The following is a 19236-nucleotide window of genomic DNA, read 5'->3' as shown; positions in this document are numbered from 1 at the left end:
TTACCAGTGGCTTAGGGATTTTCTGAGGCTGAGAATGCATCTTAGACCATCATGCTAAGCAGACACTTTATTTCTTTTTACTTTCTGTGGTGTCCAAAGCAGTGTGTCCACTACACACATGCAGTGTGCAGCTACAGTGTCTATCTCTTTCTGTTACTGGTCCCTTTATAGGCCTGTGGGTTGATGTAGAGCTGTATGTTTTCCCTGCACATAATGGTAGGATTGAAATTCCCAGTGCTTGAAAGGCAATTTTAGTTCTTTGTTATTTTGGCAGAGATCACCATCCAAGTGCTTCTGTTGCTGTCTGTATTTGAGTTGTAATAATACCTGGCTCTCCTACAGTAATGTTGCATTGGAATAGCTCCGAGAACATTAAAAAGGGAATAAATATCATAGGAAAATACATGCAAAAACATTATTAGTAGCTCTAACATTGATGTGAAAATACTCTTTAATGATAAATACATGTGAGAGTATAACCAAAACACATTGGAGCTAGTAATCCCTATGTGCTCTGTGTGCGTGGGTGTCTATATTAACATGAACTTTCATCCATATTATTTAGACACATTGTAATAACCAACACAAGCTGGGAATTCAGGTGCTCTTTTCCTCCAAATATATTTCCCCTGCAATGCGCAGCTGCTTATTTTCAGAGGAGCAGCTTGCAGCATGGGATTTCATGTGTTGTACAGGAACTGGGTGCCAGTGAATCAGAGCTGATCAGGTACTGTTAGGCTGATATTCTCACAAAGGTGAAATTTTCTATCCCAAAATTTCTAAATTTGTGCAGAAGACCTCCTTGCATGACCCAGGAACAAGATAACTGAATTTTAGTTTTCCTTCTCACTGAGACAAGGCAGAAGAGGTGATTTCTGGCAGAATATGGGATACTCCAGTGTTTCAAACCAATAGAATCATAGAATGGGTTGGGTTGGAAAGGCCTTTAAAGATCATCTAGTTCCAACCCCCCTGCTATGGGCAGGGACACCTTCCACTAGACCAGGTTGCTCAAAGCCTCATCTAACCTGGCTTTGAACACTTCCAGGGAGGGAGCATCCACATCTTCTGTTCCAGTGTCTCAACACCCTCACAGTGAAGAACTTCTTCCTTATATCTAACCTAAAGCTACCCTCTTTCAGTTTAAAACTGTTACCCCTCATCCTATCACCACACTCCCTGTTAAAGAGTCCCTCCCCATCTTTCCTGTAGGCCCCCTTTAAGTACTGGAAGGGTGCCACAAGGTCTCCCTGGACACTTATCTTCTCCAGGCTAAAAAAATTCAACACTCTCAGCCTATCCTCCTTTCAGCCTATCAGCCCCCTGATCATCTTGGTGGCCCTCCTCTGGACCTGCTCGAGCAGGTCCATGTCCTTCTTATGTTGGGGGCCCCAGAGCTTAATGCAGTACTCCAGGTGGGGTTTCACCAGAGCAGAGTAGAGGGGGAGAATCACCTCCCTCAACCTGCTGGCCACACTTCTCTTGATGCAGCCCAGGGTACGGTTGGCTTTCTGGGCCGCAAACGCGCGTTGCTGGCTCATATTCAGTTTTTCATCCACTAATACCCCCAAGTCCTTCTCCACAGGGCTGCTCGCAATCCACTCATTGCCCAGCCTGTATTTGTGCTTGGGATTGCCCCAACCCATGTGCAGGACCTTGCACTTGGCCTTGTTGAACTTCATGAGGTTCGCACGAGCCCACCTCTCAAGCCTGTCAAGGTCCCTCTGGATGGCATCCCTTCCCTCCAGCGTGTTGACCACACCACACAACTTGGTGTCATTGGCAAACTTGCTGAGGATGCACTCAATCCCGTTGTCCGTGTCACTGTCAAAGATGTTAAACAGCGCCGGTCCCACTATTGACCCCTGAGGAACGCCACTCATCTCTGCTTTCCACTTGGATATCGAGCCATTGACCACAACTCTTTGAGTGTGACCACCCAGCCAATTCCTTATCCACTGAGTGGTCCATCCATCAAACCCATGTCCCTCCAATTTAGAGAAATGGATGTCATGTGGGGCAGTGTCAAATGCTTTGCACAAGTCCAGGTAGATGACGTCTGTTGCTCTTCCCTTATCCAACAACACTGTAACCCTGTCATAGGACTCCGCCAAATTTGTCAGGCATGATTTGCCCTCACTGAAGCCATGTTGGCTGTCACCAATCACCTCCTTATTTTCCATGTGCCATGGCACAGTTTCCAGGAGGATCCGCTCCATTATCTTGCAGGGCACAAAGGTGAGACAGACTGCCCTGTAGCTCCCCGGGTTTTTCTTTTTACCCTGCTTAAAAATGGGGGTTATGTTTCCCCTTGCCCAGTCAGTGGGAACTTCCCCGGACTGCCACGACTTCTCAAATACGATGGACAGTGCCTTAGCCGCTTCATCTGCCAGTTCCCTCAGGACCCACGGATACATCTCATCAGGTCCCATGGACTTGTGCACCTTCAGGTTCCTTAGATGGTTTCGAACTTGATCTTCTCCTATGGTGGGCAGTTCTTCATTCTCCCAGTCCCCACCTTTGCCTTCTGTGACTTGGGCCGTGTGGCTACAGCACTTGCTGGTGAAGACTGCGGCAAAAAAGTTGTTGAGTACCTCAGCCTTCTCCATGTCCCAGGTAATCAGGTCTCCCGTTTCCTTCTGGAGAGGGCCCACATTTTGCCTCTATTTTTGATAGTACCCATCAAATATCTCTGTGACCTGCAGTGCATTGCTTTATTTTATCAGTTCCTTTATTTGTAAAGCTAGCTTTCAAATAATTGCTATCTTACCTCAAACATGTATCCTTAGGAAGAATTAGCTCACATTTGTAAAGCAATTTGAGGAAGAAAAGTGGTGTTTTATTGCTACTTATCATTAATATGTTTTTATTGCTGTATCATTTTCTCTAATGACTCCCTAAAAGCCAAATGGCTTACTGAATAAATGAAAAACGGTCCATCCAGAACCAGGCAAGCTGCTCAGTCCATATGTTTAAAATACACCACTGATGGGCTGTGGAATTAATGTACTGAATTTTAGGGTTTATTAGTGGAGGTTTTGGGAGAGAAGAATTTCTCCCCTGGTTGTTCCAAAGCAGAACAAACCAAAACATTTCACGCCCCTGAGGGGCTGAAGTAATTTTTTTTTTTTTTTTTTTTTAATACACGTTGGGACAAGAAAGACTGAGATTTGTGAGAAACATTAAGAAGCACTGGTATAAGTGAATGAGAATAGAGCATTTTGTCCAGTGTGAGACCTCTGTTCTAGCATTTGTATCGTACGTACTGTCACTCTGTTCTTGTGTCCACATTGAATGGCAGACTAGATGTGCCCAGCCAGACGCAGCTGGCCGGCCTCTCTTTGTGAAGCCATTTGACCACACTCCCTTACTAAACCTGAATATGCCAAATCACCATCATTGTGAAGAATCTACTCTTTGAATTTCTCTGAATGTAAAACCTGAGGCCTTAGGGGGAAGGATTAAAAAAATAATAAAACAAAAAATCTAGGCAGAGGTTCATAAGCCTCTTTAGGAGCAGGTCTTAGTTGGTGGTGTGGTCCGTCTGGCAAGTTGGTTTGTATACATGCTGAGGGACACCTTAAGAAGAAGCTGCAATGTGCACTTCTGCATGGTGGGCAGACAGGTAGAGCCTCTTCCTCTGCAGTGTATTGATAGGGTTATCCTCAACTACCACGTGTGAACAGATTGTAGCTCAATGCCTCGCTTAACAAGGCCAGTACATCTCTGGATGGGTTTTTTGTTGTTCATTTAATTCTCCTTCTTGGTGTGCTTGACACTTGTGATTGCACTGAGCACTAACAAGCTCATTTTTCCTGCAGGTGTCCATCTTCCTGTTCTTTTCCACAGCAGCTAAGAACCTTAATTATAGAAGTGAGGCAATGTCCTGTTAGATGTTACTAAATCCAATTATAACTCTTTGCATTGGGTCTTGGGCATTGCCCAGCATGTAGGAGATTTAGGTAAAACTCAGCCTAGTGAAAAGAAAACTGGCTCACAAATTTGTGACTTGGTAGAGAGACTGAATTAGAAAATTCTGGATGGTGATGGGCTACTTACTGTAGTAGAGAGAGGCTTGACAGAAGCCAATGAATGAAGGACCCAGATGACTGCAAATCTGAAATCTAAGCAGTGAAGGTGACTATGACAAGCTGTTCAATGAACTTCTGGACTTTCCATTTCTGCAGCTGTCAGCCCACATCCATTCTTTCTCTGGCTAAAATAAACTTTAACTGAACACAAATTTTTAGGCTATAACTTACTATTTGTTGCCTGTGTTATATGCAAGAAGGGTGTATATGACCCAATGGTCTTTTCCAGCCTTAGAATTTAGAGAAAAGTAATATGTCTGCTGAAATTGCATTCTACAAAGTGAAACTCTTCTGTGGGAGAATAAAATCTCATATTTGTTGGTCATGGTGGGCTTTTTCTCTTTAAAACTATAAAGAAATATTTTTCTTTTATCTGTTTGATGTGAATCAGACCATCTTGGTTTTTTGGAACTTACTAAAAAGATTTTGATCTAAGTCAGCTCAATAAAACAATAAACCTAATTTCCCAATCAGAACATTTCCACACAGACATTGTAGTTGATTCTACTCTGTATTAAAAAAAAAAAAAAGAAAAAAGGAAAACTTAAATTCTTGTTTATATTTAGAGCAAACAAGACTGCAATGAGAGAATGTTTTGTTCAACACAAAATCTGAATTTGTCAGGTCTGTAGAAATCCATTAAAATAGGCATTCCTTCTCTATTTCTTCTGTTGTTTTAAACTGTGAAATCTAAGAAAAAGCATAAAATTTTGCAGAAGTATTTTTAAAAGTGTGTGTGAAATGCCCCACTTGAAGAAACTTCTCTGTGAATCCTGTCATTGTTTTATCTCCCCCCCCCAATCTGTTTAGTGTCTAAGAGATTTGAGGCTGAACCACTTCAATGAACTGATTTAGCCTAGCACAGTCACCTGGAAAGAGTTAAAGTAAAGGTGTAAATTTTCTTGTAGTCAGGAGGAATTTAATTCTTTTTTCCTGCTTATTCTAGGGCTTTCAGCAGAAATTCTCCTTCCACAGTAAAGAGATTGTGGCCATCAGTTGTTCCTGGTGCAAGCTGGCGGTAAGTGAACAATACTCAGGGAGACTGGTAGCAGTTTCACTGAGTGGCCACACGGCGAGCAATTTCATTTTTCCTGGCTCTCAGGGTTCCCTCTCTGTGAATCACCCCCAGTTTTGCTATTTCTGTTCCTTTTGCTCAAAGACACCATAACTTTATCTGGCTGACATGAGTCCTCTGGAAGAGTCTTGCTGCACAGCGTAGTCACTGGCTGCCTCCCATCAATGCCCTGCTGTGGCTAGCTCAGACAGCCAAAGGGCTCTTAATACATACAGCTGCATCAAACTAGGTTGTGGTCCTCAATATGTGATCTGTGTTTAAGTAGGAGTGGTTGGTATCGTGGTTTTTGTTTTGGTTTGTTTGTTTTTGTTTGTTTGTTCGGGTTTTTTTGTAAGAAGACTTGGCTAGGGAAGATGACCTTTGGTTACATGTTCCTAAAACTCCATGGTTTGAAGAACTTGAAGATGGTGGAGTTGGGACCATTGCTCCAGTTTTTGTACCATCACCCTCTTCTTCCTTTCTACGCTTCCCCTTTGTCTTTCTTAGCCTCCTTATTGACTCTACTCTTTTCCTCTCTTCCAGTTTCATAACAAAGTCACTTGTTTCATGCTACATCACATTGAGGAGCCATGTTCCCTGGGGGCTCACGCTGCTGTCATTGTGCCTCCCACCTGGATCATTAAGGTGAAGAAACCTCAGGTAACTGCATGCTGATGTCTGTTTCTGAAGCTGTATGGCTGTGCAGGGCCAACCTGGCTTCGCCGCTCGGTACTCCTTCACTAAGGCATGCTTGTTCAACCCTGTCTCCCTGAAACCCAGCATACATCCATGGTGATTATGAACCTGTATCCTACTGCCCCTCCATCCAGCCCTTCAGTAGATTTCCCTGTTTGGGACGATTAGCAACAAACATGACTTCTGAGCAAATCCAGCTCAGATTTGTTCCTGTAACTGTGAGTTCAGCAAGCATACTGCAAGAAATCCCCTGTGTTGTAGGCAGTCAAGCATGTTTCATTAAATAGAGCTGAGCAAATACAGGGTAAAACTGTTCACAAACATTGACTTGAACTGCAGTAAGAATCAGCTGTGGCTGGACTGGCATCCCTCTGAATTTGCCATCAATGGACTTTTAAACAATCATGTCTTTCTTACATCAGTGCTTGCTGAATGTCAGCAGTAAGCCCACGTGCTCGTATAGTTGCAGGTAACAAGCATTAGACTTCAAAGCTTTTGTAATGGATGTGATATCTCTTGGAGAGGATAATTCACTGGTGAACACAATAGGGAGAAAAGGTATCTAAAAGAGAGCTGGCCAAAAATTAAAAGGGGATTCACATCATGCAAGAAGTATTTTTTTCTCTGAAAATCTGTTTTCATTCCAAGTTGAACTGAAGGAAACAGACAAACACTGAACATATCAGGGAGGCAGAAATGCTGGTAAACATTTCATTTCAGAATCACTGGAACAAGTTGTTGTTCTGAAATGAATAGTGTCTGGGGTATTGAAACTTCCCACTCACATTATCTTGTAATTTTTCTCCATTGACAGGAATGCTGGTTTTATAGAGTAGTGACATGTCGCTCTTAACATTAGTGTGTCTATACTTGGGAAGTGACCCCTGGCTTTCTGGCTCTGTGTCCTGGCTGTCAACAAGAAGCTGAAAAGTTCAGGCTGTAGGCGAGCCACTAAGACAAAATTAGTCCCATAAAACTGGAAAAAGGTCTAAGTTGTGACACTGCTCAGTTTTTAGTTCCAGTCTAGGGATATGACTGTCAGATTTGTGCATGAGTGGCGTTTCTAACAAGCTGAATATTAAAGGCAAGGGGAGGAGGGTGGAAGGGGAAATATAGAGTAATCAAAAAGTTGACCAAAGAGACTGCTGTTTCTCCTTTAAGTCCATAGAGAGTAGGCAAGATTCCTAGCCACTTCCTCTCTGAGAAACAAAGTTTCTTTTGCATTTGCATTTTTCCCCCACACTTTTCTTGCTCTGTTAGTTTTATTCCAGTGTCCTCCAGAGAAATCTTTTTTCTTCTCCTGTCGAAGAATCTGTTTGAGTCCTCAGCAGGGACTTAACCTTGGCTAATTTTCAGCACCTGTGTGGTATTTGATAGATGTCCATGTCTGACCTTACTAAAAGAAGTCTTTCTTTGTTCTTTTTATTTTTTATTTTATTTAATTTTTAGTGGGGAAAAAAAATCAACACTTGCAATTTTCTTTTGATTTGGTATTTGGCCAAAGCAGGGTACCTTCCTTATAATATTTTTAGACAATTTTTTTCTTGTCCATTTTTTTCAGAGAAGTTCAAATAAAAAAATAAATCTGATATAGTTAATAATAATTAATAGGAAAAATGCTTTTAAATAAAGCTTTAGAGTGTCACACTAAAAGAAAATATCCATTAACTTTGTGCGCCTGAGTCATGAGTGGAGAGGAAGTACTTCAATCTAATACTCCATCACATCTTCAGTCCTTGAAATTCATGGTCAGTAGCATGGAAAAAACTTATCTTGAGTAACTGAAGCACTAGATAGATCAAAATGATATTTAGCATAGACAATGAGCATATTTCCATGAAACTTCTTAACAGCATGCATTGCAATATTAGTTCTGGGGAATGCATCCTTATTGCTATAGAAAATACTGAAACATCTTTCACATACGTTTTCAGATTTTTGGCAGAATTCTTATTTCTTTAAAAAAAAAATAAATAAGGAAACATTTTCTCCTCTTCTGCTGTTTCTGGCCAGCTCTACTTCTGTGTATTATGACCCTCTTCACCCTATATGAACATTTGGTAAACATTATGAAATATTCACTGCATTCAATCCACAGAACACAAACACAATATTCACAAATTTTTGTAAATTCAGATAGTAAATAAATATGTAGCCAGCAATCTGTTTTTCACATATTCCACAGTCAGAATAAATTTGGCTAGAAGCCTTTTCGTTATAAAATATTTCCTCAGCTCTAATTAACTACTTACCTTGGTCACAGGCAACTCCTGAACTGAAATCCCTACTCATATGAAATTGATTTTAGTGGTGCCTTCATCCTGTTTGTTGATTGTTTCTTTTAAGCAAATAAGATGGCTTTTTGTAGCAAAATCTTGCCCTGAATTTTAATTTTTATTGCTACAAAAATGGTTTTCCATGCTTATTTTGTACAACATGGGTCACCACCTTTCAAACATTGGGCTTGAATTAAGAGCATACTCCCCCTCTGATTACCAGCAATGATGTGGTAGTGAAGCATCATGGTGTAATTGGTTAAGGACAATTCTCTGCTGACAACCTACATTCCAAATGGGGAGCTTTTGCTTCTTGCAAGCAATTGATTGCAAGATGAATAATATTCAGAATGGTTCAAACAGCTTTGGGATTGGTGGTAGCCCTGTATGTAATGACCCATTTACATGAATGGAAAACTCCCAGTACCTATTCCATGTTATTCATAACGTGAGCCACTTCTGTAACTTCTTTATTGATTTCCAGTGTTTCTGCACTGTGCTAGCAGCACTTCGATACCAGCTCTGATTTCCTGGGGTTCAAATCAATTCCATCTCCTAGTTTGTGAAAGCAGGTCACCCCTGTTGACTGGTGGTATTTTGTTATAGGTGAGGTTTGGTAGCCCATGTGGTGTTAGCTCTAGGAATGGACTTGCTATATGCTTACATTGCGGGAGAAAAGTAGATAACAAGGAGGATCTGGCTGATGTACTTACTGATTCAGTCTGTCTTCTGTTTGGGAAGGCAAAGGCAGTAACTAAAATTCCAAGTTTTTTCTGTTCAAGGTGAGTAAATGTGGTGTTTTCTTCTCCTTCTTCTTTGAAGACCTTGAAAAAGTGGTAGTGAATGTTTGTATTTCTGGGTTTATTTCTTTATTTCCTCAATCGCTGAGTGCAGCTGGCTTGCCTGATGTTGGTTTGTGAACAACCAGAAGACAGTCAAGATTGAAGCCAGGTTGGATGGGGCCTTGAGCAACCTGGTCTAGTGGAAGGTGTCCCTGCCCATGGCAGTGGGGTTGGAGCTGAATGATCTTTAAGGTCCCTTCCAACCCAAACCATTCTATGATTCTATGACCTTCCCAGAGGCTGTTCATTGTTTAAGTTATTTGAACCCCAGCATGCTAAAAGCCTTTGAGAATGAAGGCTGAAATGTAAAGGAAAAGATTGAAAGGGTCCATTGGATTTGCTTGAGATAGGCTGTGGCCCTCAGACTGCCCAACACCGTACAAAGAGGAGTCCAGTTCTTCTATTTATCTAGCTAAGCGTGCTGAGAACTATACTGACCATTCAATAATATGAAAAATCTCTTTTGAAGATTGCCAAACTGACATCCACAAAGGAGAGGTTTCCTCTCTAGAGGCAATTTAGGATTTACACATGGTGCCCATTTAAAGGTATGCTTCGCTATCAGGTACTTTGCTGAATAACATTATACATTTATAAAATACTCATCACCTTGTTATGTGGACAAGGTAGTATGCATCCATTTCTTCACTTCAATGTGCAAAGACTGATTACTCTTGGCTGTTATTCTTCTGCATGTTTGCAAAGAGAACCTGCATATGTTTAAACAGCTTTTTTTGCCTTTCATCTGCTATGGACATGAAGTTGCAATTGTTGTAGAAAAGCTTTAGGTTCTCTTAACACTATAGGCGTAGGCATGTTTGAAAAAAAAAAAAAAGTGAAATAACATAGCTGTGATGTAGCATATTTTAGTGCCTTTTTGAGTGTGGAAAAGAAAATTGTTATAATCGTAAATGGAGGCTTAGACTAAAACTGTTTCTCTAATACAGTTGTGTGCCTCTTCCCACCCTACCCATAGGCAAGAAAAGAGATATAACAGGATTTAATGACAACTACATTTAAACATTCTTTAGATTATTCTTTTAAAATTAGTCAGGATTTTACTGAATTGTTCTTGCCCTTCCCAGAAGAACTTCACTGGGCTTAGGTCCATCCATTGTGGAGGCAGAATAACAAGTACAGTCCTTCTACCAGAGCTACAGTGAAGTACTTGCCCAGTATAATACCTGGCTTGAGTTACAGACTAGTATTTGCCAGCAGAATTCACTGCACTTTACCAACAGGATAAGTATTTTGAATTTTACATCTGGAGAGACTGAAGCACAGGGAAAAGGCTTGATATGCCTGTGACCTTTCAGCAGATGACTGGCAAAACTGTGGATAGACTACATCTCTGTCTTTTGTTTTGCCCCACTCCAGGGAGAATTCTTCGTCACAGAATGGCTGAGGAACTAGACTAAGACCCCTACAGGAGGCAGCTTTGAGAGTAATGCCCCATACCTTTCTCTTGACATAAAGACTTTTGCCTACAGGCAATCTGATTACTGAGGTAGGGCAATGAAAGACCACGCAAATGATATTGCCAATGCACTTCTGTAGTCAGTGCAGTCTTTGTGGCTTATTATGCTTTCAAGATCACTTTGTATCAGAGTAGGGAAGAGTAAGAACACTTCTTTAGGTGGTTTCTCAAAATGTGGTCTAATAGGGCAAATGTCCTGTAATTGCTCTGCAGAGCTGTCTTGTGTTCAGTATTTTCAGTAAGCAACAAGGCCTGGTTATATCCTGGTCTACAAAGAATGTTGAGAGGTGACAAAAAGCTTGGGACCTTGTGATCTACAGCAGGCTTCTCTTCGTCTGGGTGAAAAAGGACAGTGCCCTTAGGTATTTGAGTGAGTTAGCTGTTAGTTTTTCTTAACTTCTCAGAGATGTGGAAACAATAAATTCCGTACCTGGTGTGCCGTACTGAAGTCTTGAAATTCTAGAAGTTGTTGTTAGCTACTAGATTCTGTTTAATACCTATTCCTGTTATTGTTGGATAGAAAGCAGGATTAAGGACAGATATCACTGTTTACAGATTTGATGATCTCTGGTCATTGGCTTTTTTCATTAGTGGTATGCTTTTGAATAAGGTCAGGACAGAAATGAACTTTTGGATGAGCTGAGTGGATCTTGCTTCCCCGCTTGAAGCCAGAAAAAAAACAAAAAACTTCCTTCTAGTTCCCTGCGTTACTTTATTTCCTGATGATGCTTAAACTAGAGGTTGAAATACTGTGAACATATTTACAGTATTTCTTATAATACAAAATTTCAATCATATGGAAAGGGTTGGAGTTTCCTGCAGGTATGACTTCAGTTACTGAATTAAAATAATTAAAAAATAAAATAAAATTGCCCTTTTTGGACTGTTCTTATCACGCCAGAACACCTTTTGGCTCAATATTGCTAAGCAGGCTATTGCCAGCCTGGAGAATAGCTTTGATGCAAGTTCTATTTTACTAGGTTCTGCAAAAATAAAAGCAGGTTTATGGTTGGTTTTTTTGTGTGTAGTTAAGTGATATTGTTATTTAAAAACACAGCAAACAAAAACCCCACAAACACTCCCTCACCCAAATCCTTAAATGTTAACAATTCAGTTTGTTCCTTAGCAGATGATTACACAAGTTTCTTGATACGCTGGAACTGACTCCACAGCGCCAGCATCATACGCCATGGTGGCCTACGTTATGTTGAGTCATAATGGTTGCCAGAGCTAAAACTTGTTGTTTTCTTTCCTAAAAAAAACATGAAAAATATCTCATTTATCATGTTTTTTATTACATCTTTATGCAGGTGGTCTCCATACCAGGAGACGAGCCTGATTGGGCAGGAGACTGGAGCCCCGAAGGGGAAACGGGCGTCTCCTACCCCTATTGGGAGGGTTGGCAGGTACAACATGTGGTGTTATGTGAGTCTATGGGAGCATCTGATCTTTTTCCCCCTCACAGCGTGGGAAAGTTTCCAGTTCCAAAGCACCAGTCTGGTCTCCGTGTGTGGCTTTCTCCATAAACGGTGGTGTGGAAGTGTAAAGCATGCAGCGCATGTAATTTAAATCTCGAGCATGTGCCAGATACTCTTATCATTCTCCAAGTGGACATGCATGGAAGAGCTTCGTAAAGGGGCTCTGTCTGGTCCTGTCTTCTAAATTTTGTTTTGCTTTTCATGTATTCTTTTTTCTTTTGATGTAGAACTCATTAAAGACTTCAACACGGCGGAAGAAGAGAACATCTTTTAAAAGAAAAGCCAGCAAAAGAGGCAATGAGGTAGGTATTCAAGTGCTTTTGAAATCAGCATCCTTTTGTTTAAGTGTCTAAACACAGACTTTAAATTTTTTTGCTGGAGTCTTCAATATACTTTTTCTACTGGAAAATTCCACGCTATTGAATTTGTTGTAAGATCAGTTTTGATAAAACTTGTATGAGACTTTTTATTTGCTAAGTTGATTTTTTTTCAAGAAACAACCTATCAGACTCCAGGAGGACCAGCAGCCTAATGAAAGAGCATTCCCTTGGGATGTAGGAGACTCAGATCAGACCCTTGGTTTCCACTGGGCAGAGCCAAGGGTGTGAAACTGGGGTTGTGAAATCCATAGTGAATGCACTGATGCAGGGGACTGGTCCAGTGTGAGAGTTTCTCCCTTAGGAGATATCATACTGGAAGTACTCTGTTTGTGTGAAAATTGGCTTTGGGCCACAGAGGGAGAAAACAGATGGATGATCTGATGGTTTGATTTACCACATAGCTTATAGAAGACATTGTTTCCAGACCCTGCCTAGTGGATTAGTTATATAAATGAACAGCAGCTTCATGGGAGACGTGGAGGGAGACTCACCTCTACATAGCCACGGCTCTCTGGTTAAGGTCCTCGCTTGGGTGGGGGAAGAACTGCTGATGAGAAACGAATCTGCCACAGCCCAGGAGAGTGCCCTCACTACTGGGCTCTCTGGTGTTCTGCAGGGGTAGGGAGGCAAATAGTTTTCTCGTTGACGTGTCATGTTTGATGTGTGGTATTTGTTCAAAGGTGGGAGGGTGGCAAGGCCAAGAATTCAAGAGCAGATCATCTGCAAATAAGTGCTGGTTCAACTTGTCTGTTAGATGGAGTTAATGAAATAAGTAGTTTATCTCATTCTATTTTCCACTGGAAAATTGTTCATGTTAGAAATAGCACTTTATCTGACATTATTAGTGCTGGATGAATAATTGTGGGTTTTTTGGGAAATAACATTGAGTAAAATTTTAAAATAGTTTTGTGCTGGCCTGAAGTGATCCCCTCCCTTTGCCCCCCCTCCTTATTTTCTTTCTTAATGGTCTCAGCTGGATAAATTAGTCCCAGCTGAGTGTCACGTTAACATGGCAGTACTATTTCCAGTACCTGAGGTAGTCTTGGCAGAGGTAGGTTGGGTCTCCCGCACATGTTATGCCAGGGAAACATACATAGCTTGTACTAAAGCTGTATTCTGCTTCTGTTTCTCAGGATAACAAAGGTCGGCCATTTGTAATAAAGCCTATCTCCTCTCCACTCATGAAGCCGCTGCTGGTTTTTGTCAATCCAAAAAGTGGAGGGAATCAGGTAAGAACATCATCTGGATCCAAGTCACAAAGTTTAACAGCAGTGTTTCTGCAAATGAGTCTAGCTCTTGGTCAGTCAGACAGGAAGAACTCTGTGACTAAACTGCAGTCCTTGGAAGAGGTCCTTGCTGTTGAATGCCCTTTCCACTTCAGTGGAATTGGATGTATGGAATGGATACTTGAGTATTTGAGCAGTTGTATTCCTATCTTCAGGTTCTTGAAAGGAATCTAAAATTACAGTTTGGAGGTTTTCAGAAGACTTCATTTTTCCACAGAAAATTTAGATTTCCAATGAAGTCTTAGACTTTTATCCAAAACGTGGTTTGATTTTACTAGGAAAGCCTAGTGAAATTAGTGAATGTGAAATGACACGTTCCTGTGGCATTTAAAAAAAATCATTACTACTCTTGTACTCTACCATAGAGAACCAAGTTTCAGTGACTAACATGCAGCAGACTTCTTTCTTAGGGTTCTTGGAATTAAAGCTTATCCAAGTGAATGTTTTCCAGGTTAGTTCTGCCACTTTTTAAATATCAAACAATCTGAGTGCCTTCTGATAAACAGGGCCTTCTTGTTGGAAAGAAAAGAGTGATCTAAGATACAAGAGGCCTATAGAGCATAAAGAATAGCATAGCTGCTGCTTGCTTTCTCCTCTCTTAGAATAATTAGGGAGGATATCAAATGAAACTGCTAAGACTAAACAAAGAAAAAAGTCAGTCCTTCTCACAGTGTGTAGTTCAGCTGCAAAACTTCATGTCGTAGGATGTTGTGGATGCTAAAAGTTTACATGGGCTGAAGGAGAGATTTGAAAGATGAAACCCTGAAGGTTACTAAAATCCTGTACCCTGTTCTGGCTCAAGAGTTCTATGAACTGCAAGTAGCTGAGGCTGGGAGAATACCTACAGCAAACATCACATTTATTTTCTCTGTTCTACTTTTTCCTAGGCACTTTGACTGCTACCCTTGGTACTCCGCTTAGGGGAAGGTGTCAGACAGAAAAGCCATCCCTCAGAAGGGGGACCTATTGAAAATTCCTGACTTGCACCCCCAGGCCATATCTGAAAGGCATCGTTGAGTTATTTTGGAGTACAAGCTTGCCCCATAGGGTCCTTGGCCCTCTTCTGCTAGTACGAGATCCTGCCACTTTGTGTCTGGGCAGAACATGAAGGAATGAAATTGAGTGTCTGGAATATGAACCCAAGAGTTTGAGAAAGCAGAAATTATATCTTTAGGTGATGGGCTAGCCACACTGTGCTGAGTGAGGGAGCATTGGGGCAGCTGTAGCCCACAAAGTTCTTGACTCCTGCTTCATCAGATGATAGAGGGCTACAGTTATGAGTGTCCATAGTGGTGGTGGTCAAAGCAATGTCATTGCTTGGATGTTGGGCAGGACTGTTCAATGTGATGAAGACTTTGCCCACAAGCTTGTTCGACTTCTTGCTGTCATGGATGGTTGAGGGTGGTGTGGGATAACAGAGTTTTCTTTTTGCAGGTGGTGAGAGGCAGGAGAAAAGGTTGCTGTGGGAGCTGAACCTTTGATCTGACCCCAAACACCTGTTCTTATGAACCATTAGTGATATGTGTTGTTAAATTTAGTCTGTACGTATGCATGTGCACCCTGTCCAGATTGGTGGGTTGCTATTCTATAGAGCTGTCATCTGCTATGCCACTTTCTGGTTTGTCTCTTTCTTGGTTTATGTTTGCTTTATAAAGCACAGAAGAAAGAAAAGCAGTCCAAATATAGTGAATAATTAACACTATTATTTCTAATAATCATTAAACTATTCATAATTTCCCTTACTTTGATTTTTCTTTCTTCCCAGGGCACCAAGGTTCTCCAAATGTTTATGTGGTATTTGAATCCACGCCAGGTCTTTGATCTCTCTCAGGACGGGCCAAGAGATGCGTAAGTTCTTGAGCCTTCAGCGCTGTGGACCATAATTCTCTTCTGATCTGGAAAGCAGATGAAGGTCTAGCTTGGAGAGATTAGTAGACTGTGCATGAGGTTTATGTATCCAGGTTTTGGTAGTGTGTGTGTGGGGGTGGTGGTGTGCTGTGCTGCAGGGGTGGCTTTTGTGACAAGAGATCAGGAGCTGCCCCCATGCCAGACAGAGCCAGTTCCAAATGGCTCCAAGACACACTTACTGCTCATCCCACTGCCTGACCATTCCCTACAGGCTGAGCGTTACAATGGGGTGAGGCTGCCTCCAGACTTACATACATTTCAGCAGCGTCCAACTATCTCTGCTTGCTGAGTAACTAATTCAGCTTATCTGGCAATAGTTGAAGTGTGAGCCGCTTCCAAGGGAGGGAGAACCTGTCTTTAAAGGGCTGATTCTCACTGCTAAAGGGTTAAGAGACCATCCTTCTGTTGTGTTTAAGATAGGGATACTTGCTTTACTTAACCATCTGTTCAGTGCTACTTTCACAAGTTAGGCAGCACAAAAAGGTAATAATAATGTAAAATCAAATATTTACCTGTGTAAGAATGGTCCAAGTATTTGCTATTCAAGGCATCCAAGCTTTTTTCCTGCAGAAACACCTCCACTGCTGATCCTCTCATGATGTATAGAAACTTTAAGGTAGACATACAGTTTTCAGAGCTGTGTAATGGAGTTAAAGGAGGATTAGGTCCCCTGGTCACTCAGTTTTCTACATGTGAATGCACCCCCTCCATTAGGAGATATTTCATTATGCCTCTCTTTCCTGCAACTGAAGGAGCAGGTCTTCAACATGTGCTTTTTTTTTGGCTCTCCTGCTGGTATCTTAGATCAGATATCCAGAGAAAGAACTCTATTAGATGTTCTTGCCTTCTGTGGTGTTAAAAAAAAGTAGTGACCAATTGAAGCTGTCATGTTCTAACATGCCTTGGAAATGGTGGCTCAGCAAATCCTGATGAGAAACACTAAATTTTGTTTAAAGATCTCAAATTTTAGATTTGTTTGCTTAGGGTAAGAGAAAAAGGAAACATTTTGTCATCTCCAGAGGGAACATGAGAATCTGTCCTTTCAGATTTAGCATGGGAGCATGCTAAACTGATCAAATGCTTCTCAAGATGTGCTGCCTAACCATGGAGGAAGGCCCCATTTCACATCCTAGTGGTTTTGTGCACGTGTGAAGATGTGAAGTGAACCACAGGGCTCAGGTTGGGTTGGGGCTGATGCCACCTGCAGCTGCCAGGGCTGGTGCCTTCTCACTGCCGAGGTTTTTGGTAATGCTGAGATTATTTCCACCCCCCCCCCCCCCCCCCCCACTGCCTCCACCCACACCCTTGGTAATGAATATTCAAAAATGCAATAAGCAGCTGTTAAACTGTCACTCGGCAAAATGCATAAAAAGTGCCTTTATTGTTGTTCTGACTTTTTTCTCTTTCCCTCCCCTGGCCAGGCTGGAGCTGTACAGAAAAGTGCCAAACTTGCGGATCCTGGCCTGCGGTGGGGACGGGACGGTAGGTGGCTGGCACCTGGCAGCCCCGTGGTCATTGAACAAGTGATTAAAATCCTCACAGTTGTGGGTTTACCACCTCACAATGCCTGCAGAGCCAGATAACATACCTTACGTTTGTGAAATCTATTACTTTTTTTATTTTCTGTATGGCCTGGCTTGCGTAGTGGGGGCCAGATCCTGATGTCCAAGGTCCTATCTGCTTTATGCATAAAGATTTGGTACAGCTTAAAAAAAAAAAGACTAACTTTGCTGGCCTCCTCTCACTGTTTACACAGCTCTGAGGGTCTAGCAGGTTAAGTCCATGTCTGGGAGCTACTAAATCTTAATTTCTGCTCCTTCCTGCCATTGTCTCCATGATGTCTGAGTACGGTCATATAGGGACTTCTCTGTGCCTAAAGAAAGTGGGTTTTCCCACTTTCTTTACAAAATGTCTGTGAGGAAGGATATCGCGTTGGTCATACTACTAGCCTGGGATCTGGTGGATCCAGGTTCAGTATCTTGCTTTGCTGCTGAATTTCTGTGTGTTCTTGGATAGGCGAATAAGGTAAGATCTTTAAAGTATTTAGGTACCCTTAGCTGAAGACAGGGTCTGCAGTTCAGGTTCTGCAGGCCATGAGTGGTAATGGAGGTATTACAACCCCATTATTCTTTCCAGTACTTAGGAACATTGTAAAATCTCAGTCTGTGCCACTGAGTGCTTAAATGCAGTTGAAAAACTGACCTTTAATCTCTCTGAAGCTCAGTTCCCCAAACGTGCACTTGATAATAGTTATAACAGTAAGTATGGTAAGGAAAATGCATTACTATTTTTAACATGCAACGGCTGGCCATGATAGATATATGTAGATGTTTAGGGCACGAGGAGAATTTTATTTTTTTTCTGTAGTGACCTGAACACCCACCCTTAACCCATCGCTGCTTGAATTTCTGGGGGAACTTCCTGTTCAGCTTCTGTGGGTTCTTTTAATATTTAATTTTACATTTAATATATATAATGGTTCTATTACTAACCCCAGATGTAGGGATTTTTAATACCAGTGCTTCCCCTGCCAGAGTGAAGAAAAACCCCCATGATTAGACTACTCAATTGCTGGTATCTGGGAAAATAAGATAGTACTGTTACTGAATTGTGAACTTTCCTTGAGAAAAGTGCAAGGCATTCCTTTAGCAGAAGGCATAAGCTGCAAAAAGTGTTTCAATCTGTTTCTGAAAGTCTTCTTCTTCCACCTGAGGAAGCCCATATTTTAATAGGGAAAAAAAATTCATCCCGAAAATATTAAAATAGAAGTGAATGCAACTCCATTGAGTCTGACCATCCTTTGCTTTCCCTTTGCTGAGCAGTGCAAGCGACAGGTGGCAGCACCTTCTCATCAGTATGAGCAGTGCTCCACTATCACATTTGCTGCTGCTCAGTTTGAAGCAAATTAATATCTAGTTATTCCCAAAGCCATTACATCTAGAAATGAAAAATCTGGCTCAAACGGACTTAGTGAATATTCAATGAGACCAGATGTTACCTTGCATTATTGAGGTGAATCAGAACTTATTGTAACTTTTCCATCATTGTTGTTGCTGTTCCTTTTCAGGGTATAAATGGACAGCTTTGCTTACAAAGCAGTCGGGAGCTTTCTGCTTATAGGGAAATGACAGTCTATGTCATCCTTGATTGTAAAACTAATGTACAAGGTTTAGAAATGACCTCAATTTAAATAACAATGTTGTACTTGTAAACAGAAACTTCAAATTACTAATTGATCAGTTAAAAGCATTTGCAAAAGTGGTAGGTATTGTAATGTTACCTGTACCAGTGGGAGGCTGAGGCACAGATGTACGGATTAAGTCAGTGGCAATGACAAAGGACTCTTTAAGAAGTCCTGACCCCAGTGAAGTTATCAGGAGCCTTTATTCTGTCTCCTGTTATAAATATTGAAGGATAGATACTTTGAAAGGTGGAAGATTACTTACCTCTAAAAGTCCCTTAAGGGCTCTGCTTAGTCCTACCATGCTGCCTATGATAGATCTAAGTACCTTTGGTGATATCCAGGTTCGTGAGAGTTGTGATTCAGATGACTGTTGTCAGACAAGGAGCTCTAATGCGGGATCACATCCCAGATGAATGCTTTAATAACTGGGCAATTAGTTATGATAAATAACTGTCTGATAAATGCTATTTATGCGAAATTAAACTTATCCTTCAAGAGACTTGGAGAAAGACATACCCTACAATACTGAATAGGGTGGTGGTTGCTGTATTTACCAGGCCGCGC

General features: G+C 41.4%; 1 protein-coding gene across 7 annotated transcripts in view; it reads left to right on the top strand.

Moving 5' to 3' along the window:
• Positions 1-19236, top strand: part of DGKI (diacylglycerol kinase iota) — a 218909-nt gene that overhangs the window by 102287 nt on the left and 97386 nt on the right. For 6 of the 7 annotated variants that reach the window (XM_049821632.1, XM_049821630.1, XM_049821635.1 and 3 more), the window contains 6 exons: positions 5038-5109; positions 5689-5805; positions 12142-12216; positions 13428-13523; positions 15346-15428; positions 16910-16970. In XM_049821632.1, the coding sequence (XP_049677589.1) occupies positions 5038-5109; positions 5689-5805; positions 12142-12216; positions 13428-13523; positions 15346-15428; positions 16910-16970 (504 nt within the window). The remainder of the gene's footprint in view (positions 1-5037; positions 5110-5688; positions 5806-12141; positions 12217-13427; positions 13524-15345; positions 15429-16909; positions 16971-19236) is intronic. The other variant, XM_049821631.1, reaches the window with a different exon arrangement.

The sequence above is a fragment of the Accipiter gentilis genome, chromosome 18, assembly GCF_929443795.1.
Source record: "Accipiter gentilis chromosome 18, bAccGen1.1, whole genome shotgun sequence".
Taxonomy (NCBI): Eukaryota; Metazoa; Chordata; class Aves; order Accipitriformes; family Accipitridae; genus Astur; species Astur gentilis.
This window is presented reverse-complemented; position numbering and strand designations above follow the sequence as displayed.